Source organism: Loxodonta africana, chromosome 11 (assembly GCF_030014295.1).
Source record: "Loxodonta africana isolate mLoxAfr1 chromosome 11, mLoxAfr1.hap2, whole genome shotgun sequence".
Classification (NCBI taxonomy): domain Eukaryota; kingdom Metazoa; phylum Chordata; class Mammalia; order Proboscidea; family Elephantidae; genus Loxodonta; species Loxodonta africana.
Window position 1 is genome coordinate 906650 of NC_087352.1, and position 17323 is coordinate 923972.

General features: G+C 42.6%; 1 protein-coding gene across 1 annotated transcript in view; it reads right to left on the minus strand.

Moving 5' to 3' along the window:
- The window catches only part of LOC104847148 (uncharacterized), a 66138-nt gene that overhangs the window by 46289 nt on the left and 2526 nt on the right, over positions 1–17323 (minus strand). Inside the window, 3 exon segments of the mRNA XM_064293473.1 lie at positions 4333–4431; positions 4732–4858; positions 11041–11110. Coding sequence (XP_064149543.1) covers positions 4333–4431; positions 4732–4858; positions 11041–11110 — 296 coding nt within the window.

Below are 17323 nucleotides of genomic sequence, written 5' to 3' on the forward strand. Positions count from 1 at the left end.
CTCAGTTGTATTATCCAGATTTAATATCCACATGTGGTTAGTGGCTACCATACTGGAAATCACAAACAGGAAATTTCCATCATCGCTGAAAGTTCTACTGGACACTAGTTGTCTACACTCAGTAACTGGAGGGCTGGGGGCTTTTTAACAAATGATAAGGAAATTGTGACAATCTAGACTGGAGAATATATTAGGAAAAGTCAAATGCTGAATGAATGTAGCATGAATGGTAGACAGGGAAGATTCTTTTGCCAATAAAATATATGTTTGGGGTTTGATGAAAACATGTTTGCCTTGGAATTCTGTGACGCTGGCCTTAGGAGAGGGGACGTAGGTGCACAAATGTTACAGCAGTGATGGCCGACTGACTGGCTGACAGGAAACGTATCTGTAGGATTAAAGAGAGGGAAGCGAATAAGATGGGAGGCAGTGTGTTGCCACTGAAAGATCAGAGGAAGTAGATTCAGGTTGTAACTCAGTTTTAAACTCAAACTCAGACAGTTACAAGTTTGATATTCTTGGGAAAATTGGTTCATCTTTCTGAGTCCCCAGTTCCTTGTTGACATAATGTATGTAAACTACCCAGTATAAAACAAATGTTTACTATTTGGTGGATAATATTAACTACTGTATAAAAATGGGGACATCTGGCAAATGAAGTGGTTAGGAGAACACACTACGGACCTAGAGGAGAGGCTCCTGCCACAATGGTAACAATCACCCCAGTGTCATCTCCTTCCTATTCCCGTACAACCATTCAGCAAACCCTGCCAAGTCTTGCTCCTAAAAAATCTCCTGAAACTCTTCTCTTCCCCCATGTCCAGCACCAATACCTAATGGAAAACATCCATCCCTCACACTCCAGGAATAGCCTCCTGCCTAGTTTCCCCACCTGAGGTTTGCAATCTTGAATCCTTTAGGGCACTAGAATGACATTCAGCCCGTCACTGCACTGCTCACAATCTTTCAGGGGCTTTCCATACAACATCGCTCTTATGATAAAAGCCAAACTCCTGAACATGGTGTGTAAAGCTCTGACTGCTCTAGCTCCTGCCTGTCTCTTCAGCCCAATCTCACACTACGCTCCCCACTGCGTTCTAAGCCCCATCCATACTGGTCCTGTGTTTCAGTTCTTCGAATGCTTCAAGGACGTTGTCCCTCTCAAGTCCTTTCCAGGTGTTCTTGCTTATGTCCTGAAGGTGTTTTCTTTCACTCTTGACCTCAATAACAACTATGTATTTTCCAAATTTCCACTTAAAGGTCATACTTCTTGAGATCTTCCCTGATCCCATGACCAAATTATGCTTTCCTTGTAATTACCCTTTTAGCACTCTGTTCTCTTCCTCGACAGTATTTTCACAATTTATAATTACACTGGGTTCATTTTTATGTTCATTTTAATGCAAATGACAACAGCCCTGCTTGCTGAAAGGGGACTTGAAGCACTTATTTATGAAGATCAAAGACCACAGCTATCAGTATGGATTATACCTTAACATAAAGAAAACAGAAATCCTCACAACTGCACCAATAAACATCATGATAAATGGAGAAAAGACTGAAATTTTCAAGGATTCATTTTACTTAGATCCATAATCAACACCCATGGAAGCAGCAGTCAGGAAATCAAGACACACTGCATTGGGCGAATCTGCTGCAAAAGACCTCTTTAAAGTGTTGAAAAGCAAAGATGTTACCTTGAAGACTAAGGTGCACCTGACCCAAGCCATGGTGTTTTCAGTCACCTCATATGCATGTGAAAGCTGGACAATGAATAAGGAAGAACGAAGAACTGACGCCTTTGATTTGTGATGTTGGCGAAGAATATTGAATATACCATGGACTGCCGAAAGAATGAACAAATCCGTCTTGGAAGAAGTACAATCAGAATGTTCCTTAGAAGCAAGGATGGCGAGACTACGTCTTACATACTTTGGACATCTTATCAGGAGGGACCACTCCCTGAAGAAGGACATCATGCTTGATAAAGTACAGGGTCAGCGAAAAAGAGGAAGACCCTCAATGAGGTGGACTGACACAGGGGCTCAAGCATGGCAACAACTGTGAGGATGGCGCAGGACCAGGCAGTGTTTCGTTCTGTCGTGCGTAGGGTCGCTATGAGTCGGAGCCAACTCGACAGCACCTAACAACAACAATTCTAATTTGTATGGGCAGATCTTTCCTTTTATGACACTTGGCCTCCTATGAGCTAACATTCTACCCACTGGCTGCTAACCTACAGTTCTTGCTAAACCTTCCCCATCCTGCAGACCTCTAGATGCCGGACGCCCTAGGGTTCTGTGTTTGCCTTTATCTATGCTCACTTAGGTTCTCTCCTCTAGTCACAAGGCTCTGTGTTTCTACACCGAAGAATTATTCTCCAACACCAATCTTCCCCCTAAATTCCAGACTTATATATCAAACTGCCTACATGCTCAGTGTCCAATTAGCATCTCAAAGTTAATACACGCAAAGAAGTAATAAACCCACTAAACCCACCCTTTCCCTACCTCAATAAACGCACATACAAACAAAACTCACTTTTCCCTGTGTTCTCTCCAAAAAGCTTGACTTCTCTTTTTCTCTTACACTCTAAGACCAAATCCTGCCTGCTCTTCTTTGGTAAAGATTCCAAATCCCACCTGCCCTTCACCACTATTGGTAACATTTTAAAGGGTCTCCAACCCATCACTGATATCTCAATCAGACTATTGCAAAAGCCTCTAAATGGTCTCCCTGCTTCAGCCTCACCCTACAAAGCAACTAGGGTGAAGCTTTTAAAAATAAGTTGGATCGTGTCAACCCTGCTCACAACCTTCCAGTGACCTCTTGTCTTAGAGTGGAAAGACTTCCTGTGCTCCGTGTGGCAGTGCATACGCTGACCACACTTTCCTGCTTCTGCCTCTCTGATTTCGTCTCCCATCACTCTCACTCTGTCCTTGTCACTGGCCTCCCAGCTGCTCCTCAGACGCACGGCCAGCACATGGCCTGCCTCGGGGCCCTTGCACGTTTGGCTTCCTCTGTCTGGAGTGCTCTTCCTCCCAGTAATGACACACGGTATGACTTACTCTGCACTTCATGAGGTTTCTGCTCACGTGTCACCTTAGTGGCAAATTTCTCTTACTGCCTCACATAAAATAGTACCCTCTTTCCCCACTTTATTTTTCTTTTTAGCACTTACTATTACATGTTAAATATTCAATTAGCTGCTTATATCTCCCCTCACTGGAAGGTAAGCTCTCGAACACAGAGATTTTGTGTGTAATATTCAATGGTATAATCTTAGCACTGAGAATAGTGCTAGGCATACGACAGGTGGTCAACAAATATACGATGAATAAATGAATGAATGAATGAAAAGCACTGTCCTGTTTTTCCTCCATCACACTAAATCTATCTCTGCCAGCTCTAACTTCTCAACAGAGGCAACCCAATGCCGACCCAATGCCGTCGAATCAATTCCGACTTATAGCGACTCTATAGGCCAGAGACCCTTTATTTCCAATACTCTTTCCAAGGCAACGGTATCTCGGGCTAAATCTGCCCCATGACTTCTATGTGGACCATTTCCTTGTCTACATTTTTAGCCTTACTTCCTGCTGAGTTCCCTAGTTTAAACTTTTCTTATGGTGGATTTTACTTTGTAGAAGTTATCATAGACCTGTTTTAGTTTTAGCACCCCTAGAAGACTGCAGGAGCCCTGGTGGCACGGTGGTTAAGAGCTCAGCTCCTAACCAAAAGGTCAGCAGTTCAAATGCACCAGCTGCTCCTTAGAAACCCTATGGAGCAGTTCTACTCTGTCCTATAGGGTCGCTATGAGTGTGTGTGTGTTATGAGACTGTGAATTCTGAAATTGCTTCTTCCTTTTTTAATCTCAGCAACACCTAGCAGAGTATTTCATACACATTAGGAAATTAATAAATGCTGGTTAAAGGCATGAAGTAGAGAATGAATACATGAACTACTATATCCAAAAAAAAAAAAAAAAACCTTGTTAATGAAAATAAGTACTTAGCACAGTAGGAAAAATGTATTTCAGAAGAGAGTGATGCTTTCATAAGAATAAATACAAAGAGGATCAGAAGCTGAAGAAGAAGTGATCCACAATGCACACAGAAGGGAGGCTGCTGGACAAGGCGGGGACAGTACCAGCAGGTTAGACTGGGAGGAGAAGTACGACAGGAGAGGAAACACAGGCCGCAGGCGAGGTCAAGTCACCTGAAAGCTCATGCTGAAAGGTCTTACTTTTGTACACAGGTCTTAGGATCTTGAGGGCAGCTTCTCAGGTAACATCTCAAAGGTGCAGTCTATGCACTGCTGTGCTCCACTTACCTGGCCAGTGGGCCCTTGTCAGCTCTCTGTCAACCACCCAGGGCTCCTTCCCTTGCTCCAAGAAGGAGATAACATCTGGTTTGGAAAGAGAACATCCTGCTTAAAAAAAAAAAAAAAAAAACAGCCATGAAACAAATTTAAGCTAAGAATCTCCCAGGTTTCAAATCCAGTCCCTTCATTATCAACAAAGACATGACATTACAGGAAGACTCAGAAAAACAGAGGATTTGAAACATACCCCATAATTGCCTTTTCTAACTCTACAACATCCCAAACATTCCTTTGGGAACAGGAAGCAGAAATCCAACTGGTTACTTGAAAGGTAGCTGAGCATTTCACACTGGAGGAGGCAGACCTTCCGAGGGCAGAATCTGAATTATTAGGGACAGGCGTCCTTACCCATTGAAACCAGGTTATTGTAATTCTCCAGCATCACATCTCTGTACAAGTCTCTCTGGTCCTCATTCAGGCATTCCCACTCTTCCTGAGAGAAGTCTACGGATACATCACTGAACATCACTGACTCCTGGAATAACAACCAAGTTTATTACTTTAATCAAGCATTTTTATTAATTATAAGAAGAAATGCTTTTGTGAAGGAGAGAGAAAAAAAACATGAAGGCAGAGGGAGTGACAGACAGTGAGCGTACAGGGTGGGGCTACATGTTCGGGAAGCCGGTGGGGGAGTTAAGTGTGAGGACACTAGTGTGAATGAATCAGTGTGCCGTCCCGGCATCCTGCTCCGCCGGACAAAACCGCCCGCGTGCAGAGGGACCTATCCGCTATCCAAACAGATCTGGGACGGCACAAAATCCAGCTCAGGGGTGTCCCCAATTAAATGAAATAGTCTGTACAAACATCTAGCGAAAAAAAAAAAAAAAAACCCGTCATACAGTAAATCAATAGATATGAGCCCCTCCCTCCCTCCCTCCTCTTTCTCAACTATCTAAGAGTAAAATTTCAGAATAAGAGAAATGACAAGACATTAAAATCTTCCAGAGGGGAGGCACATAGGTTATATAAAACACATCCGGAATCAGAAAGGCAACGGAATTCTCAAGAACACCAGTTGAAGCAAGAAGACAATATGAATAATTCCTCAATACTCTGATGGAAAAAAAATTCTGCCACAGAATTCTATAACCAACCCATCATTTCTATTGTGAGGGTTGAGACATTGCTAGGCATCCCAAGACTCAAAAACCATTTCTTAGGAAACTACTGGAGGATGTGCTCCCCCAAAACAAGGGAGTAAACCAAATAAGAGAAAGACATAGGATCAGAAAATAGAAGTAACACAGGACAGCAGTGATGCTGAAGGAAAATCCCACGACAACAACTAAAGGGAAATCTCAGGAAAACCGTACACTAGGCTTAGAGAGGAACCAGACCAGATGAGAGCACGGAGACAAAAGCCATGTGTCATGTAGCCTTGGGAATTACTTAACTTCAGGAGGGAGGATGAGAAGAACCATCAGCCCAAAGTTGATTCCTATGAAGTGCAGATCAGACATACCTCCACTCTCTAGCCTTTTTTTTTAACCAATTCTGACCACCCCTTGGCCCTTTTTGGCCATGGGTTCTTACACATACTTAACATTTGTTGGGTTACTTCTCTCTCCCTGTACATCCTACCAGTCCAGATCAGTTATTAACAACTAGTCCTTCAGTAGGGCAAATACTCCTCAGGGCGAGTGTCTCAGGTACCAGTCACTCAGGTCTGCTGCAGGTGACCATCTGACCTGGCCAGCTTCTCCAAAGGTGTCTCGGCTCCATCCTTTCTGGCCTCTGATGAAATTTAACTGAGAGAATATTATTCTCTTACCCTGAGCAAAACCTTTAAGGGACTTTCGGTACGGCCACTGTACTCAAGTCCAGCAGTGGCTCCCCTCTGGTCTACTCCTTCACAGCTACAGCTTCTACAATTACACTTGTTGCAATCACAATTGCCCGATTAGCAGCCAATACTCACAAATGAATCACACAGTTGTACCAGCAGCTTCTCCCATCCTCTTGTCCCCAGACCCATGAGGAAAAGAGGAATCTATTCAGTGGGGATCCTCCCATGTCGCCCTCATTTTGGGTGTAAGCACACTCACAAAAGTGTGGAAGCCAGCTACTTCACGCCTTTATCTCACTTCCCCTCTTTTTAGACAGCCAATGTTTAAATTGCTTGTCCCTGTCAAACCAGTACTCTGAGGAGACAAGTATGTTTCTGAAGAATTTTCTGTTCTGCTTAGAACTCTGAGCGTCTGTATCCATAAGCAAAGTCCAGTCCAGGGGAAGCCACCAAACTGCAGCAATTTACACCAACTCATGGCGTCAGTCCTCTTTCTCTTCCCCATTTACTCGGGGTCTGGCCAGCTCATCCCTAACCCCTGTGGGCTAGGTCAACGGGTACAAGCTGCGGACTCGGGAATCCACACAACGCCCTGCACTTCAGACCAGCTAGCGCCTTCCTCTCTCTTATCCCTCCCTAGCCACCAGGACTAGCTAGGTCAATGAGTGCCAAAGGAACCTGTCCAGACTCAAACCCATCCCTTCACTGTTGCACCTCCCCCACTTCCACTCATCTCATGGATCCAGGTGGTCACCTCAGCAAGCACACTAGGCTAGCTACTTGCTGGCTCCCTGTAACTTCCAGTCCTGGAAAGGGATTCTTGACGGGCACTGACGTTTCATGCCTTGATGCAGCCAATGGCAAACCACTTGCCCCAAGTCCAAAGGCAAGAACAGTCCCCTTTTTTTCCTGCTCTCCCATCAGTTCATGTGCATGTCCTTCAAATGCAGATTTCCTGCTCCAAAGTTTCTGGGTGGGGCTCAGATTTCCAACCTAAGCCTCCAATACTCTCTACACAGGGCTACTGTATTGAAACAAACAGCCTGTGTTTCTTTAGGGTAAATCTTAGTTCCCTTTTAGCATATCCAATCAGTATTGCCTGAAGGGCGGAGTTACATGCTCTGTTTTTTACAATACACAATATTCATCTCGATCAAACATTTAAGTCTGTTTTACACCAGATAGGGGAAACACATAAACTCAAACTACTGCCATCAAGTCGATATGGACTCATAGCAACCCTATAGGACAGGGTAGAACTGCCCCAAGGAGCAGCTGGTGGATTCGAACTGCTAACCTTTTGGTCCAGATGCTTAACCACTGCACTACCAGGGCTCCCAGAAACACATAGCCTTTTTAAACCTTCTGGTTTCATCTTCTCTTCACCCCTAGACTATCTTCCCCTTCATATTCATATAGCCCTGGGCCTCTGGCTGGGTAGAACCCAAAGGCCCAATGCCCCCTATCAGTCATCTTTCTTAACCTGCTGAGCTTTTTCCCCAGGCCACTCCAGATAGGCTTTCTTATCCTCAGTTTCCCTATTGGCTGCTCCAGTATAATGTCTCTTACCTTCCTTTTAGCCATTACAGGTAACAACCACAGAAGCAACTATCCAAGAATCAAGTTTCACTTCCCACGCCCTTTCATCCTTTTCCTTCCAAAACCCCTTGTTTCCATCAGTCAGGAGCCATTGCAAAGGATCCCACTTCTGATGCCAACAGTAAGGTAGCGGCAGCAGAAGTCACCTGACTGCACAAAGGGGAATGAGAAGAACCATCAGCTCCAAGCTGATTCCTGGGAAGTGGAGCTCACACACACCTGTACTCTCCAACCTTTTCACCAATTCTGACGCCAGCCGTCCTCCCATAGCACTCTTATTTCTCTGCTGGGTTTGATAATTCATCGCAATGGCCACACAGAACTGACACACCATACTCACATTTACAGGGCTTATTAGGGAAGTAACAGGTTACAACAGGAGCCCTGGTTGTGCAGTGGTTAAAGTGCTCGGCTGCTAACCAAAAGGTATGTGGTCTGAACCCAGCAGCTGCTCAGCAGGACAAAGATGTGACAGTCTGCTTCAGTATTTACAGCCCTGTAACGCTATGGGGAAGTTCTACTCTGTCCTATAGGGTCGCTGTGAGTCAGAATCTTGATGCAGCGGGCAGTGGGAACAGGTCACAATTCAGGAGTCAGGGTAAGTTCATCAGTCAGGACACCTTCCAACCAGGACAGCTCTCAGCTTTCTCTCAGCCATGCCTGCAGGCAGGCCTCACTCGGCCTAGCCTCTGGCCTGCTACAGCTGTTTTCTCCTCTGTTAAGTGCCCAGAGGCACCCCACTCTACCAGCAAGCCTCCTGCATCCTCCTGTTGTTGCCGTCTCTCACTGTCTTCAGGGTAACAACTCTCTCTCTCTCCTGGGTCTAGGAGGTTTTCAGCACAGGGACCCTGGGTCCAAAGGATGCACCCCACCCCAAGTTCTTCTTCTTGATGGTGGTGAGGTCCCCCCCAACCACTGTGGGATTAGCCTTTTTAAGCTTTTCCTCCCACTAAGACCACAGGCTGACCAATCTCCTTGGTGGGCCACAGGCACCTTATCTGCATGATAAACTGTCAAATTCCTGTACAGGTTTTACGTGCCTTATTTGCACAGTAAACTGTCCAATCCCCCTGGCAAGACTGCGGCCTAGCAAATCACCATGGCAGAATTACAAATGCAGGGCCAGAAAAGTCACATATAAAGAGAAACCCACTGTACTGCAGCACCATGTTCAAAAAGAAATGATGTACTGACCAGATGGAAAAACATGGTTGATGGCATATGGTAGTGACGCTTGGTATTTTGGGTATAAACACACGGATCACTAAGCAAACAAGGGGAAAAAAAAAGCAAACAAGTACAAAAATATGAAAGGTTGTCCTAGAATGAAACCATGAGCTAGGGCTGAGCTTGTGTTAGGACTGAACACCTGCAGTCACAATAATATGTACACTATTGATTTAGCTGAAAATTGGGATGTAATTAATAACAGAGGCAGAGAAACAGGGGATGAAATACAGGAGGAGAGAAGTTCCCAGGTAGTGTAAAGCGTTAAGCACTCGACTACCAATTGAAAGGTTGTCAGTTCAAATCCACCTAGAAGCATCTCGGAAGACAGGCTTGGCGGATCTACTTCCAAAAGGGTGCAGATATGGAAAGCCCTGTGCTAAGTTCTACTCTGAAACACACGGAGATGCCATGAGTCAGAACTGACTCGATGGCAACTGTTTAATTTCTTTTTATTGAGGGCGTACGATGTCCCCTTCTACTCTGCAGAAAGGCAAGAGACGATGAGTAAAATTTATTCATCAAAAAATAGCAAATAAAACATATTCAAGAGTTGAGGGCAGCCACCTTTTGGCGGTGGGGCTAGTGATGGGGCAAGGGTGGAATAAGTCTTGTAAATATGTGTAAAATGACTTTAAATTTTTTATTTTAGAAAATTAAATTTGCATATAATTTAAGAGTTTTAAGACTCTGGTCCATTCTCATGCCACACCATTACGTAAGAATTATCCTTTGTTGCAACAAATTCTTTCATAAGCATAATTTTTTAAAATTGACTGATATCCCATTATATGGATATAGCGACGACTCTGCTCTTGTTTTTAGATCTTTAGACTGGAGATGACCATTAAGGACCCTCCCAGCACTAGTTCAATCTTAGCTATAACCACCCATCACCCAACTGCAAATTCTCCCTGTTCCTGAGTTACAGGAAGTTGATGGAGAATGATCTAGATGCCCACAACGGCTTTACTGAAGCCTACCTCTCATGGGTGCCTGGTGGGATGTCAGGGTTTTGTACAGACCACCAGTCACACCCACGAGCCTGAAAGACCTCATAAACCAGGAGGTCTCACCATGCACTAGGACTGAAATCTAGTAACACCACTGTACATATTTTCTCACTAAGACACCCAGGCCTGTGTACATCATCAGGGCTTTTTCCTATGGAAAAAAAAAAAAAAAACCAAACCTGTTGCTGTAGAGTTGATTCTGAACGAGAAGAACTGCCCCATAGGGTTTCCAAGGAGTAGCTGGTAGATTCGAACTTTAGTCAACAGCTGAGCTCTTAACCGCTGTGCCACCAGGAATCCCTATGAGATGCCCCTAATTATTCATCTCCATCCCGTCAAATCACTGTCCAAATACATCAGTTTCATTAATAATTAGGGAACACACTTTGGTTCCAACAGAACTTCTGGCAGAAATCTGAAGGAGGGGATGCTGAAGGATTTACTAAACGAGTAAATAAAAATTTCTTGAAGAAGAAAGGGGAACTGGGAACAGCACTGGGTTGTTGAGGAGGAAATGGGGATCAGCATCCTGATAGAGGACCCCGTTAGCCAGCATAGAGAAAACTGCTCCAAACCTGTTCTGGGTCAGACCATTTCATGTTACGTAATTCACAATCTCTTTGTGGGAAAATATGAGCATTCTTGATGAAATTCATAAGCAATTACCTGATGGATTTTAATCTGATCCAAACACCTTCTGATAAACTTGTTAGCTAACCACTTACCTGACTAACAACTAATTGTCAGTTAAAAGCTTGAAAATCTTTAACCAGATATTCTCTTCTCTTTGTCTAACAATGATCATCCAAGCACTTTTTTCTATAAACGTCTTCATCAAGAGAGAAACTTTTTGACTTGGGCTGTTAGAACCCTTTCCCTTTAGAGCAAGGGTAAGAAAACTGACAGCTGCTTACAACTGAACTATCAGAAAGTTTTTTGTAAACAGCAAAAGTGTCATGAAAAGGAAAGCAAATGCATACATGTACTAGGGGTAAAAATGACTCTGAGCAAAAGGAAACAGCATCTCACCTGAGCCATGGCTTTGATATTTACTAAAAAGAACCCTTCTTCTGGGCACCTCTTTTGGAAAATGGCAGATCTGGGGAAAGAAAAAGAAGTTATCTCAGACCTAATTTGACTCACAGCTCCCAGAATGATCCCCTTCCCTCTGTTCACCACACACAATACTTAAGGGGCATTAGTGAGAAGGATGGGCAAGTCTCTCATTATCCCCGATTCCAAAGACCCCAGTTCTGACTGGAACTGGGTGGATTTGGGCAACATGATCTGACTTAGAGAATATGCCTGCAGACACATGCATGTACACACACACAAAGATATAAAAAAAATTTTTTTTACATAAATTTGAGGTTATTATACACCCTGTTATCCACATTGCTGTTTTTAACAATATATCTTAGGACTAATACCAACTAGTCCATAGAGCTAAATAATTCTCTTAATAGCAAAAAGTATTCCAACAAATGGATACACCTTAATTTATTTAACCAATCTGCTGCAGATGGTTTATCTCTAGTATTTTGCTACTACGAACGATGCTATAATAAATACCGTTGTACATGTATCACCTTATCCATATATGAACTCTGAAGGATTAGCTCTTGAAAATATAATTGGTCAAAGGTCATATACATTTTTTTTAAAATAATTTTTATTCTGCTTTAAGTGAAAGTTTACAAATCAAGTCAGTCTCTCACATATAAACTTATATACACCTCGCTACATACTCCCATTTACTCTCCCCCTAATGAGTCAGCCTGCTCCCTCCTTCCAGTCTATAATATAATAGATTCTAAAATCAGGTAGAGTGAGGCCTCCCACTTTGTGTCTTTTTCAGTAATGCTTTACTTATCCAGGGCTTCTTTCCCTTCCACATGAAGTGGTGATTTGTTTCTCCATCACATTAAAAAATGTCGTTGGAATTTGGATCGGAAGTGCATTGTATATATAGATGGCTTTTGGTAGAATAGACATTTTTACTATGTTAAGTCTTCCTATCCATGAGCAACGTATTTTTTCCACTTACGTAGGTCCCTTTTAGTTTCTCGGAAACCCTGGTGGTGTAGTGGTTAAGTGCTACGGCTGCTAACCAAGAGGTAGGCAGTTCAAATCCGCCAGGTGTTCCTTGGAAACTCTATGGGGCAGTTCTACTCTTTTTTTTTTTTAGTTTCTTGCACTAGTACTTTGTAGTTTTCTTTGTATAGGTCTTTTACATCTTTGGTAAGATTTATTCCTAAGTATTTTATCCTCTTGGGGGCTACTGTGAATGGTATTGATTCGGTGATTTCCTCTTCGATGTTCTTTTTGTTGATGTTGAGGAATCCAAGTGATTTTTGTATGTTTATCTAGTAACCTGAAACTTTGCTGAACTCTTCTATTAGTTTCAGTAGTTTTCTTGAGGATTCCTTAGGGTTTTCTGTGTATAAGATCATGTCATCTGCAAATAGAGATCATTTTACTTCCTCCTTGCCAATCCGGATGCCCTTTATTTCTTTGTCTAGCCTAATTGCTCTGGCTAGGACCTCTAGCACAATGTTGAATAAGAGCGGTGATAAGGGGCATCCTTGTCTGGTTCCCGTTCTCAAGGGAGATGCTTTCAGGCTCTCTCCATTTAGAATGATGTTGGCTGTTGGCTTTGTATAGATGCCCTTTATTATGTTGAGGAATTTTCCTTCAATTCCTATTTTGCTGAGAGTTTTTATCATGAATGGGTATTGAACTTTGTCAAATGCCTTTTCTGCATCCATTGATAAGATCATGTGGTTTTTGTCTATGGTTTTATTTATATGGTGGATTACATTAATGGTTTTTCTAATATTGAACCAACCTTGCATACGTGGTATAAATCCCACTTGGTTGTGGTGGATTATTTTTTTGATACAAAGGTCTTATACATTGTAAGTTTTCATATACATTGGTCAAACTAGTTTTTGGTGATACTGCATTGTGCAATCAGGTCCTGTCATGGATTGAACTGTGTCCCCCAAATGTGTGCATCAGTTTGGCTAGGCCATGGTTCCCAGTATTGTGTGACTGTCCGCCATTTTGTCATCGGATGGGATTTTCCTGTTTTGTAAATCCTATCTCTATGATGTCGATGAGATGAGATTAGCAGCAGTTATGTTAATAAGGCAGGACTCAATCTACAAGATTGGATTGTGGCTTAAGCCAATCTCTTCTGAGATATAAAAGAGGGAAGCGAGCAGAGAGACAGCGAGACCTCACACCACCAAGAAAGCAATGCCAGGAGCAGAGCGTTTCCTTTGGAACTGAGGTCCCTGTGCTGGAAAGCTCCTAGACCAGGGAAATATTGATGAAAAGGACCGCCCTCCAGAGCCGACAAGAAAGAGAAAGCCGTCCTCTGGAACTGGCACCCTCATTTCAGACTTCTAGCCTCCTAGACTGTAAGGGAATAAATTTCTTTTTGTTAAAGCTGTCTACTTGTGCTATTTCTGTTATAGTAGCACTAGATGACTAAGACAGGTCCCAAGTCCTGAAAAAGAATCAACTGATACTAACAGATTATGAAATATGATAACAAGAGCTTGAGCAGCAAAAGGCAAAATAGATAGGTGGGACCTCATAAAAACGAAATACTTTTTTGCATCAAAGGAGTTTATCAACAAAGTGAAAGGACAACCTACAGACTTGGAGAAAATTTTCAGAAACCATATGTCAGATCCCCAAAAGCCAAACCAAACCCAATGTCATCGAGTTGATTCCAACTCATAGCGACCTTACAGGACAGAACTGCCCCATAAGGTTTCCAAGGAGCGGCTGGTAGATTTGAACTGCTGACCTTTTGGTTAGCAGTCGAGCTCTTAACCACTGTGCCACCAGGGCCTCATGTATCAGATAAGGGCCTAATAACATTTGAACTATATATAACTTCTATGATGTAACAACAAAAGAAAACCCAGTCAAAAAATGGGCAGACATTTCACCAAAATGGATGTTCAATGGCCAACAAGCACTTGAAAAGATACTCAACATCAATAGCCATTAAAAAAAAAAAAAAACCCTCAGGTGGACACTTGAGACTATGTTGGCATCTCTTGCCTGGAGGGGAGACGAGAGGGTGGAAGGGGTTAGAAGCTGGTGAAATGGACACGAAAAGAGAGAGTGGAGGGAGAGAGCGGGCTGTCTCTTTAGGGGGAGAGTAATTGGGAGTGTGTAAAAAAGGAGTGTGTAGCTGGGTGTATATGGGTTTTTGCGTGAGAGATTGTAAACTTTCACTTAAAGCACAATAAAAATTATTAAAAAAAAAAAACCAAACCCGTTGCCACTGAGTCGATTCTAACTCATAGTGACCCAACAGGACAGAGCAGAACTGCCCCATATGGTTTCCACGGAACTCCTGGTAGATGTGAACTGCCAACCTTTTGGTTAGCAGCCATAGGGGGATGTAAATAAAAACTCACCCACATTTGAATGTAAATAAAAACTCACCACATTTGAAAGATCAAAAAAATGGAGAACAACAGATGATGGGGAGGTTGTGGAGAAACCAGATCCCTCATCCATTGCTGGTGGGAATGTAATGTGGTGAAACCACCATGGCAAACAGTTTAGCAGTTACTCCAAAGGTTGAATACAGAACTACCATATTACCCTGCAATCTCAATCCCACATATACATTCAGAAGGAGTGAAAGCAGGAACACAAGCAGAAACCTGTACACTAAAGTTCACTGCAACACTTCCTACAATAGCCAAAAGGTGGAAACAACTGAAATGTTCATCACCAGAAGACGAATGGATAAACAAAATGTGGTATACACATACAACAGAATATTATGTAGCTAAAAAGAGAAATGAAGTCCTGGTACATGCCACAACATGGGTCAACCTTGAAAACATTATGCCGAGAGAAGTCAGTCAGTTGCAAAAAGACAAATACTGTATGATCTCACTTATATATAAGCAAATAAACAGAAACCAAAGATTATTAGTGGTGGAAAAAATTCAAGCCTTGAGTTTCAATAGCGAAAGATTCTATGGGGGAAAATATTAAATGACGCAGGAAGCATCAAAAGGAGATGGAAGGAATACACAGTCATTATACCAAAAAGAATTAGTCGATGTTCAACCATTTCAAGAAGTAGCATATGATCAGGAACCGATGGTACTGAAGGAAGAAGTCCAAGCTGCTCTGAAGGCATTGGTAAAAAACAATATCAATTGAGGTGTTTCAACAAACAGATGCAGTGCTAGAGGTGCTCACTCGTTTATCCAAGAAATATGGAAGACAGCTTCCTGGCCAACTGACTGGAAGAGATCCATATTTATGCCTATTCCCAAGAAAAGTGATCCAACCGAATGTGGAAATTATATCACACGCAAGCAAAATTTTGCTGAAGATCACTCAAAGACGGCTGCAGCAGTATATTGACGGGGAACTGCCAGAAATCCCGGCCGGTTTCAGAAGAGGACATGGAACCAGGGATATCATTGCTGATGTCTGAGGGATCCTAGCTGAAAGCAGAGAATACCAGAAGGATGTTTACCTGTGTTTTACTGACTATGCAAAGGCATTCGACCGTGTGGATCATAAGAAATCACGGATAACATTGCAAAGAATGGGAATTCCAGAACACTTAACTGTGTTCATGAGGAACCTTTACGTAGATCAAGAGGCACTGTTCGGACAGAACAAGGGCATACTGATTGGTTTAAAGTCAGGAAAGGTGTGCACCAGGGTTGTATTCTTTCACCATACCTATTCAATCTGTATGCTGAGCAAATAATCCGAGAAGCTGTACTATATGAAGAACGGGGCATCAGGATTGGAGGAAGGCACATTAACAACCTGCGTTATGCAGATGACACTTGCTTGCTGAAAGTGAAGAGGACTTGAAGCACTTACTAACGAAGATCAAAGACCACAGCCTTCAGTATGGATTGCACCTCAACATAAAGAAAACAAAAATCCTCACAACTGGACCAATGAGCAACATCATGCTAAACGGAGAAAAGATTGAAGTTGTCAAGGATTTCATTTTACTTGGATCCACAATCAACAGCCATGGAAGCAGCAGTCAAGAAATCAAAAGATGCATTGCATTGGGTAAATCTGCTGCAAAGGACCTCTTTAAAGTGTCGAAGAGCAAAGACTTGAAGGCTGAGGCGGGCCTGACCCAAGCCATGGTATTTTGAATCACATCATATGCATGTGAAAGTTGGACAATGAGTAAGGAAGACTGAAGAAGAACTGATGCCTTTGAACCGTGGTGTTGGCGGAAGAATGTTGAGTATACCATGGACTGCCAGAAGAGTGAATAAATCTGTCTTGGAAGAAGTACAATGAGAATGCTCCTTGGGCACAAGGATGGCAAGACTGTGTCTTAAATACTTTGGACATGTTGTCAGGAGGGATCAGTGTCTGGAGAAGGACATCTTGCTTGGCAGAGTACAGGGTCAGCAGAAAAGAGGAAGACCCTCAAGGAGGTGGACTGACACAGTGGCTGCAACAATGAGCTCAAGCATAACAGCTATTCTAAGGATAGCGCAGGACCGGGCAGTGTTTTGTTCTGTTGTGCATAGGGTCGCTATGAGTCGGAGCCCACTCGACTGCACCTAACAACAACAGGGTTGGAAAGAAGGAGGAAAGGGTGAATTTTTGTTTGAGGAATATTAAGTCTATATTAATGATGGTGAAATGTTTTGGAAAAGGGTAGCAATAAAGGTAATCAATGTCACTGAACTGTAAATGGCAATTGTTGAATGGTGAATGTTTTGGTTTGTATATTTTCACGACTAAGAAAAACGAAAACATTGCTGTGCAAGTACAAATCTGTGTAACCTCTATGGTAAATATTTTGGCACTATTTAGTAAAGTGGAATATATCCTATGACCCAGCAACTCCCTGGGTAGGTGAACTCATGCAGGTGTACCCTGTGTAAAAGAATGTTCATGGCAGCATTGTTCATAAAATTAAAAAAACGGAAATAACTCAAACGTCCACCATTATTAGAAGGGATGAAAAATTGTGGTATACTTAAAATCTAGAATACAAAATAGTAAAGAAAATGAATAAACCACTATTATATCTGTTAATAATAAGGAAACAGAGGCTCAGATTGACACAATGATTTAAGTCTTTGCAAACCCTGTTTGTGACAATGACATTTGTTAACCATAAACTAGCTGGACTTCACCTAATGCAAAGAATGTAACTTCAGGTAATTTCCCTTGTTTTCTGAGAGCTAACCCCACGAATTCCCTGAATAATTGAAGTTGTTTTCATTGTTGTGTGTTGTCAAGTTGATTTCAACTCATAGTCACCTTATAG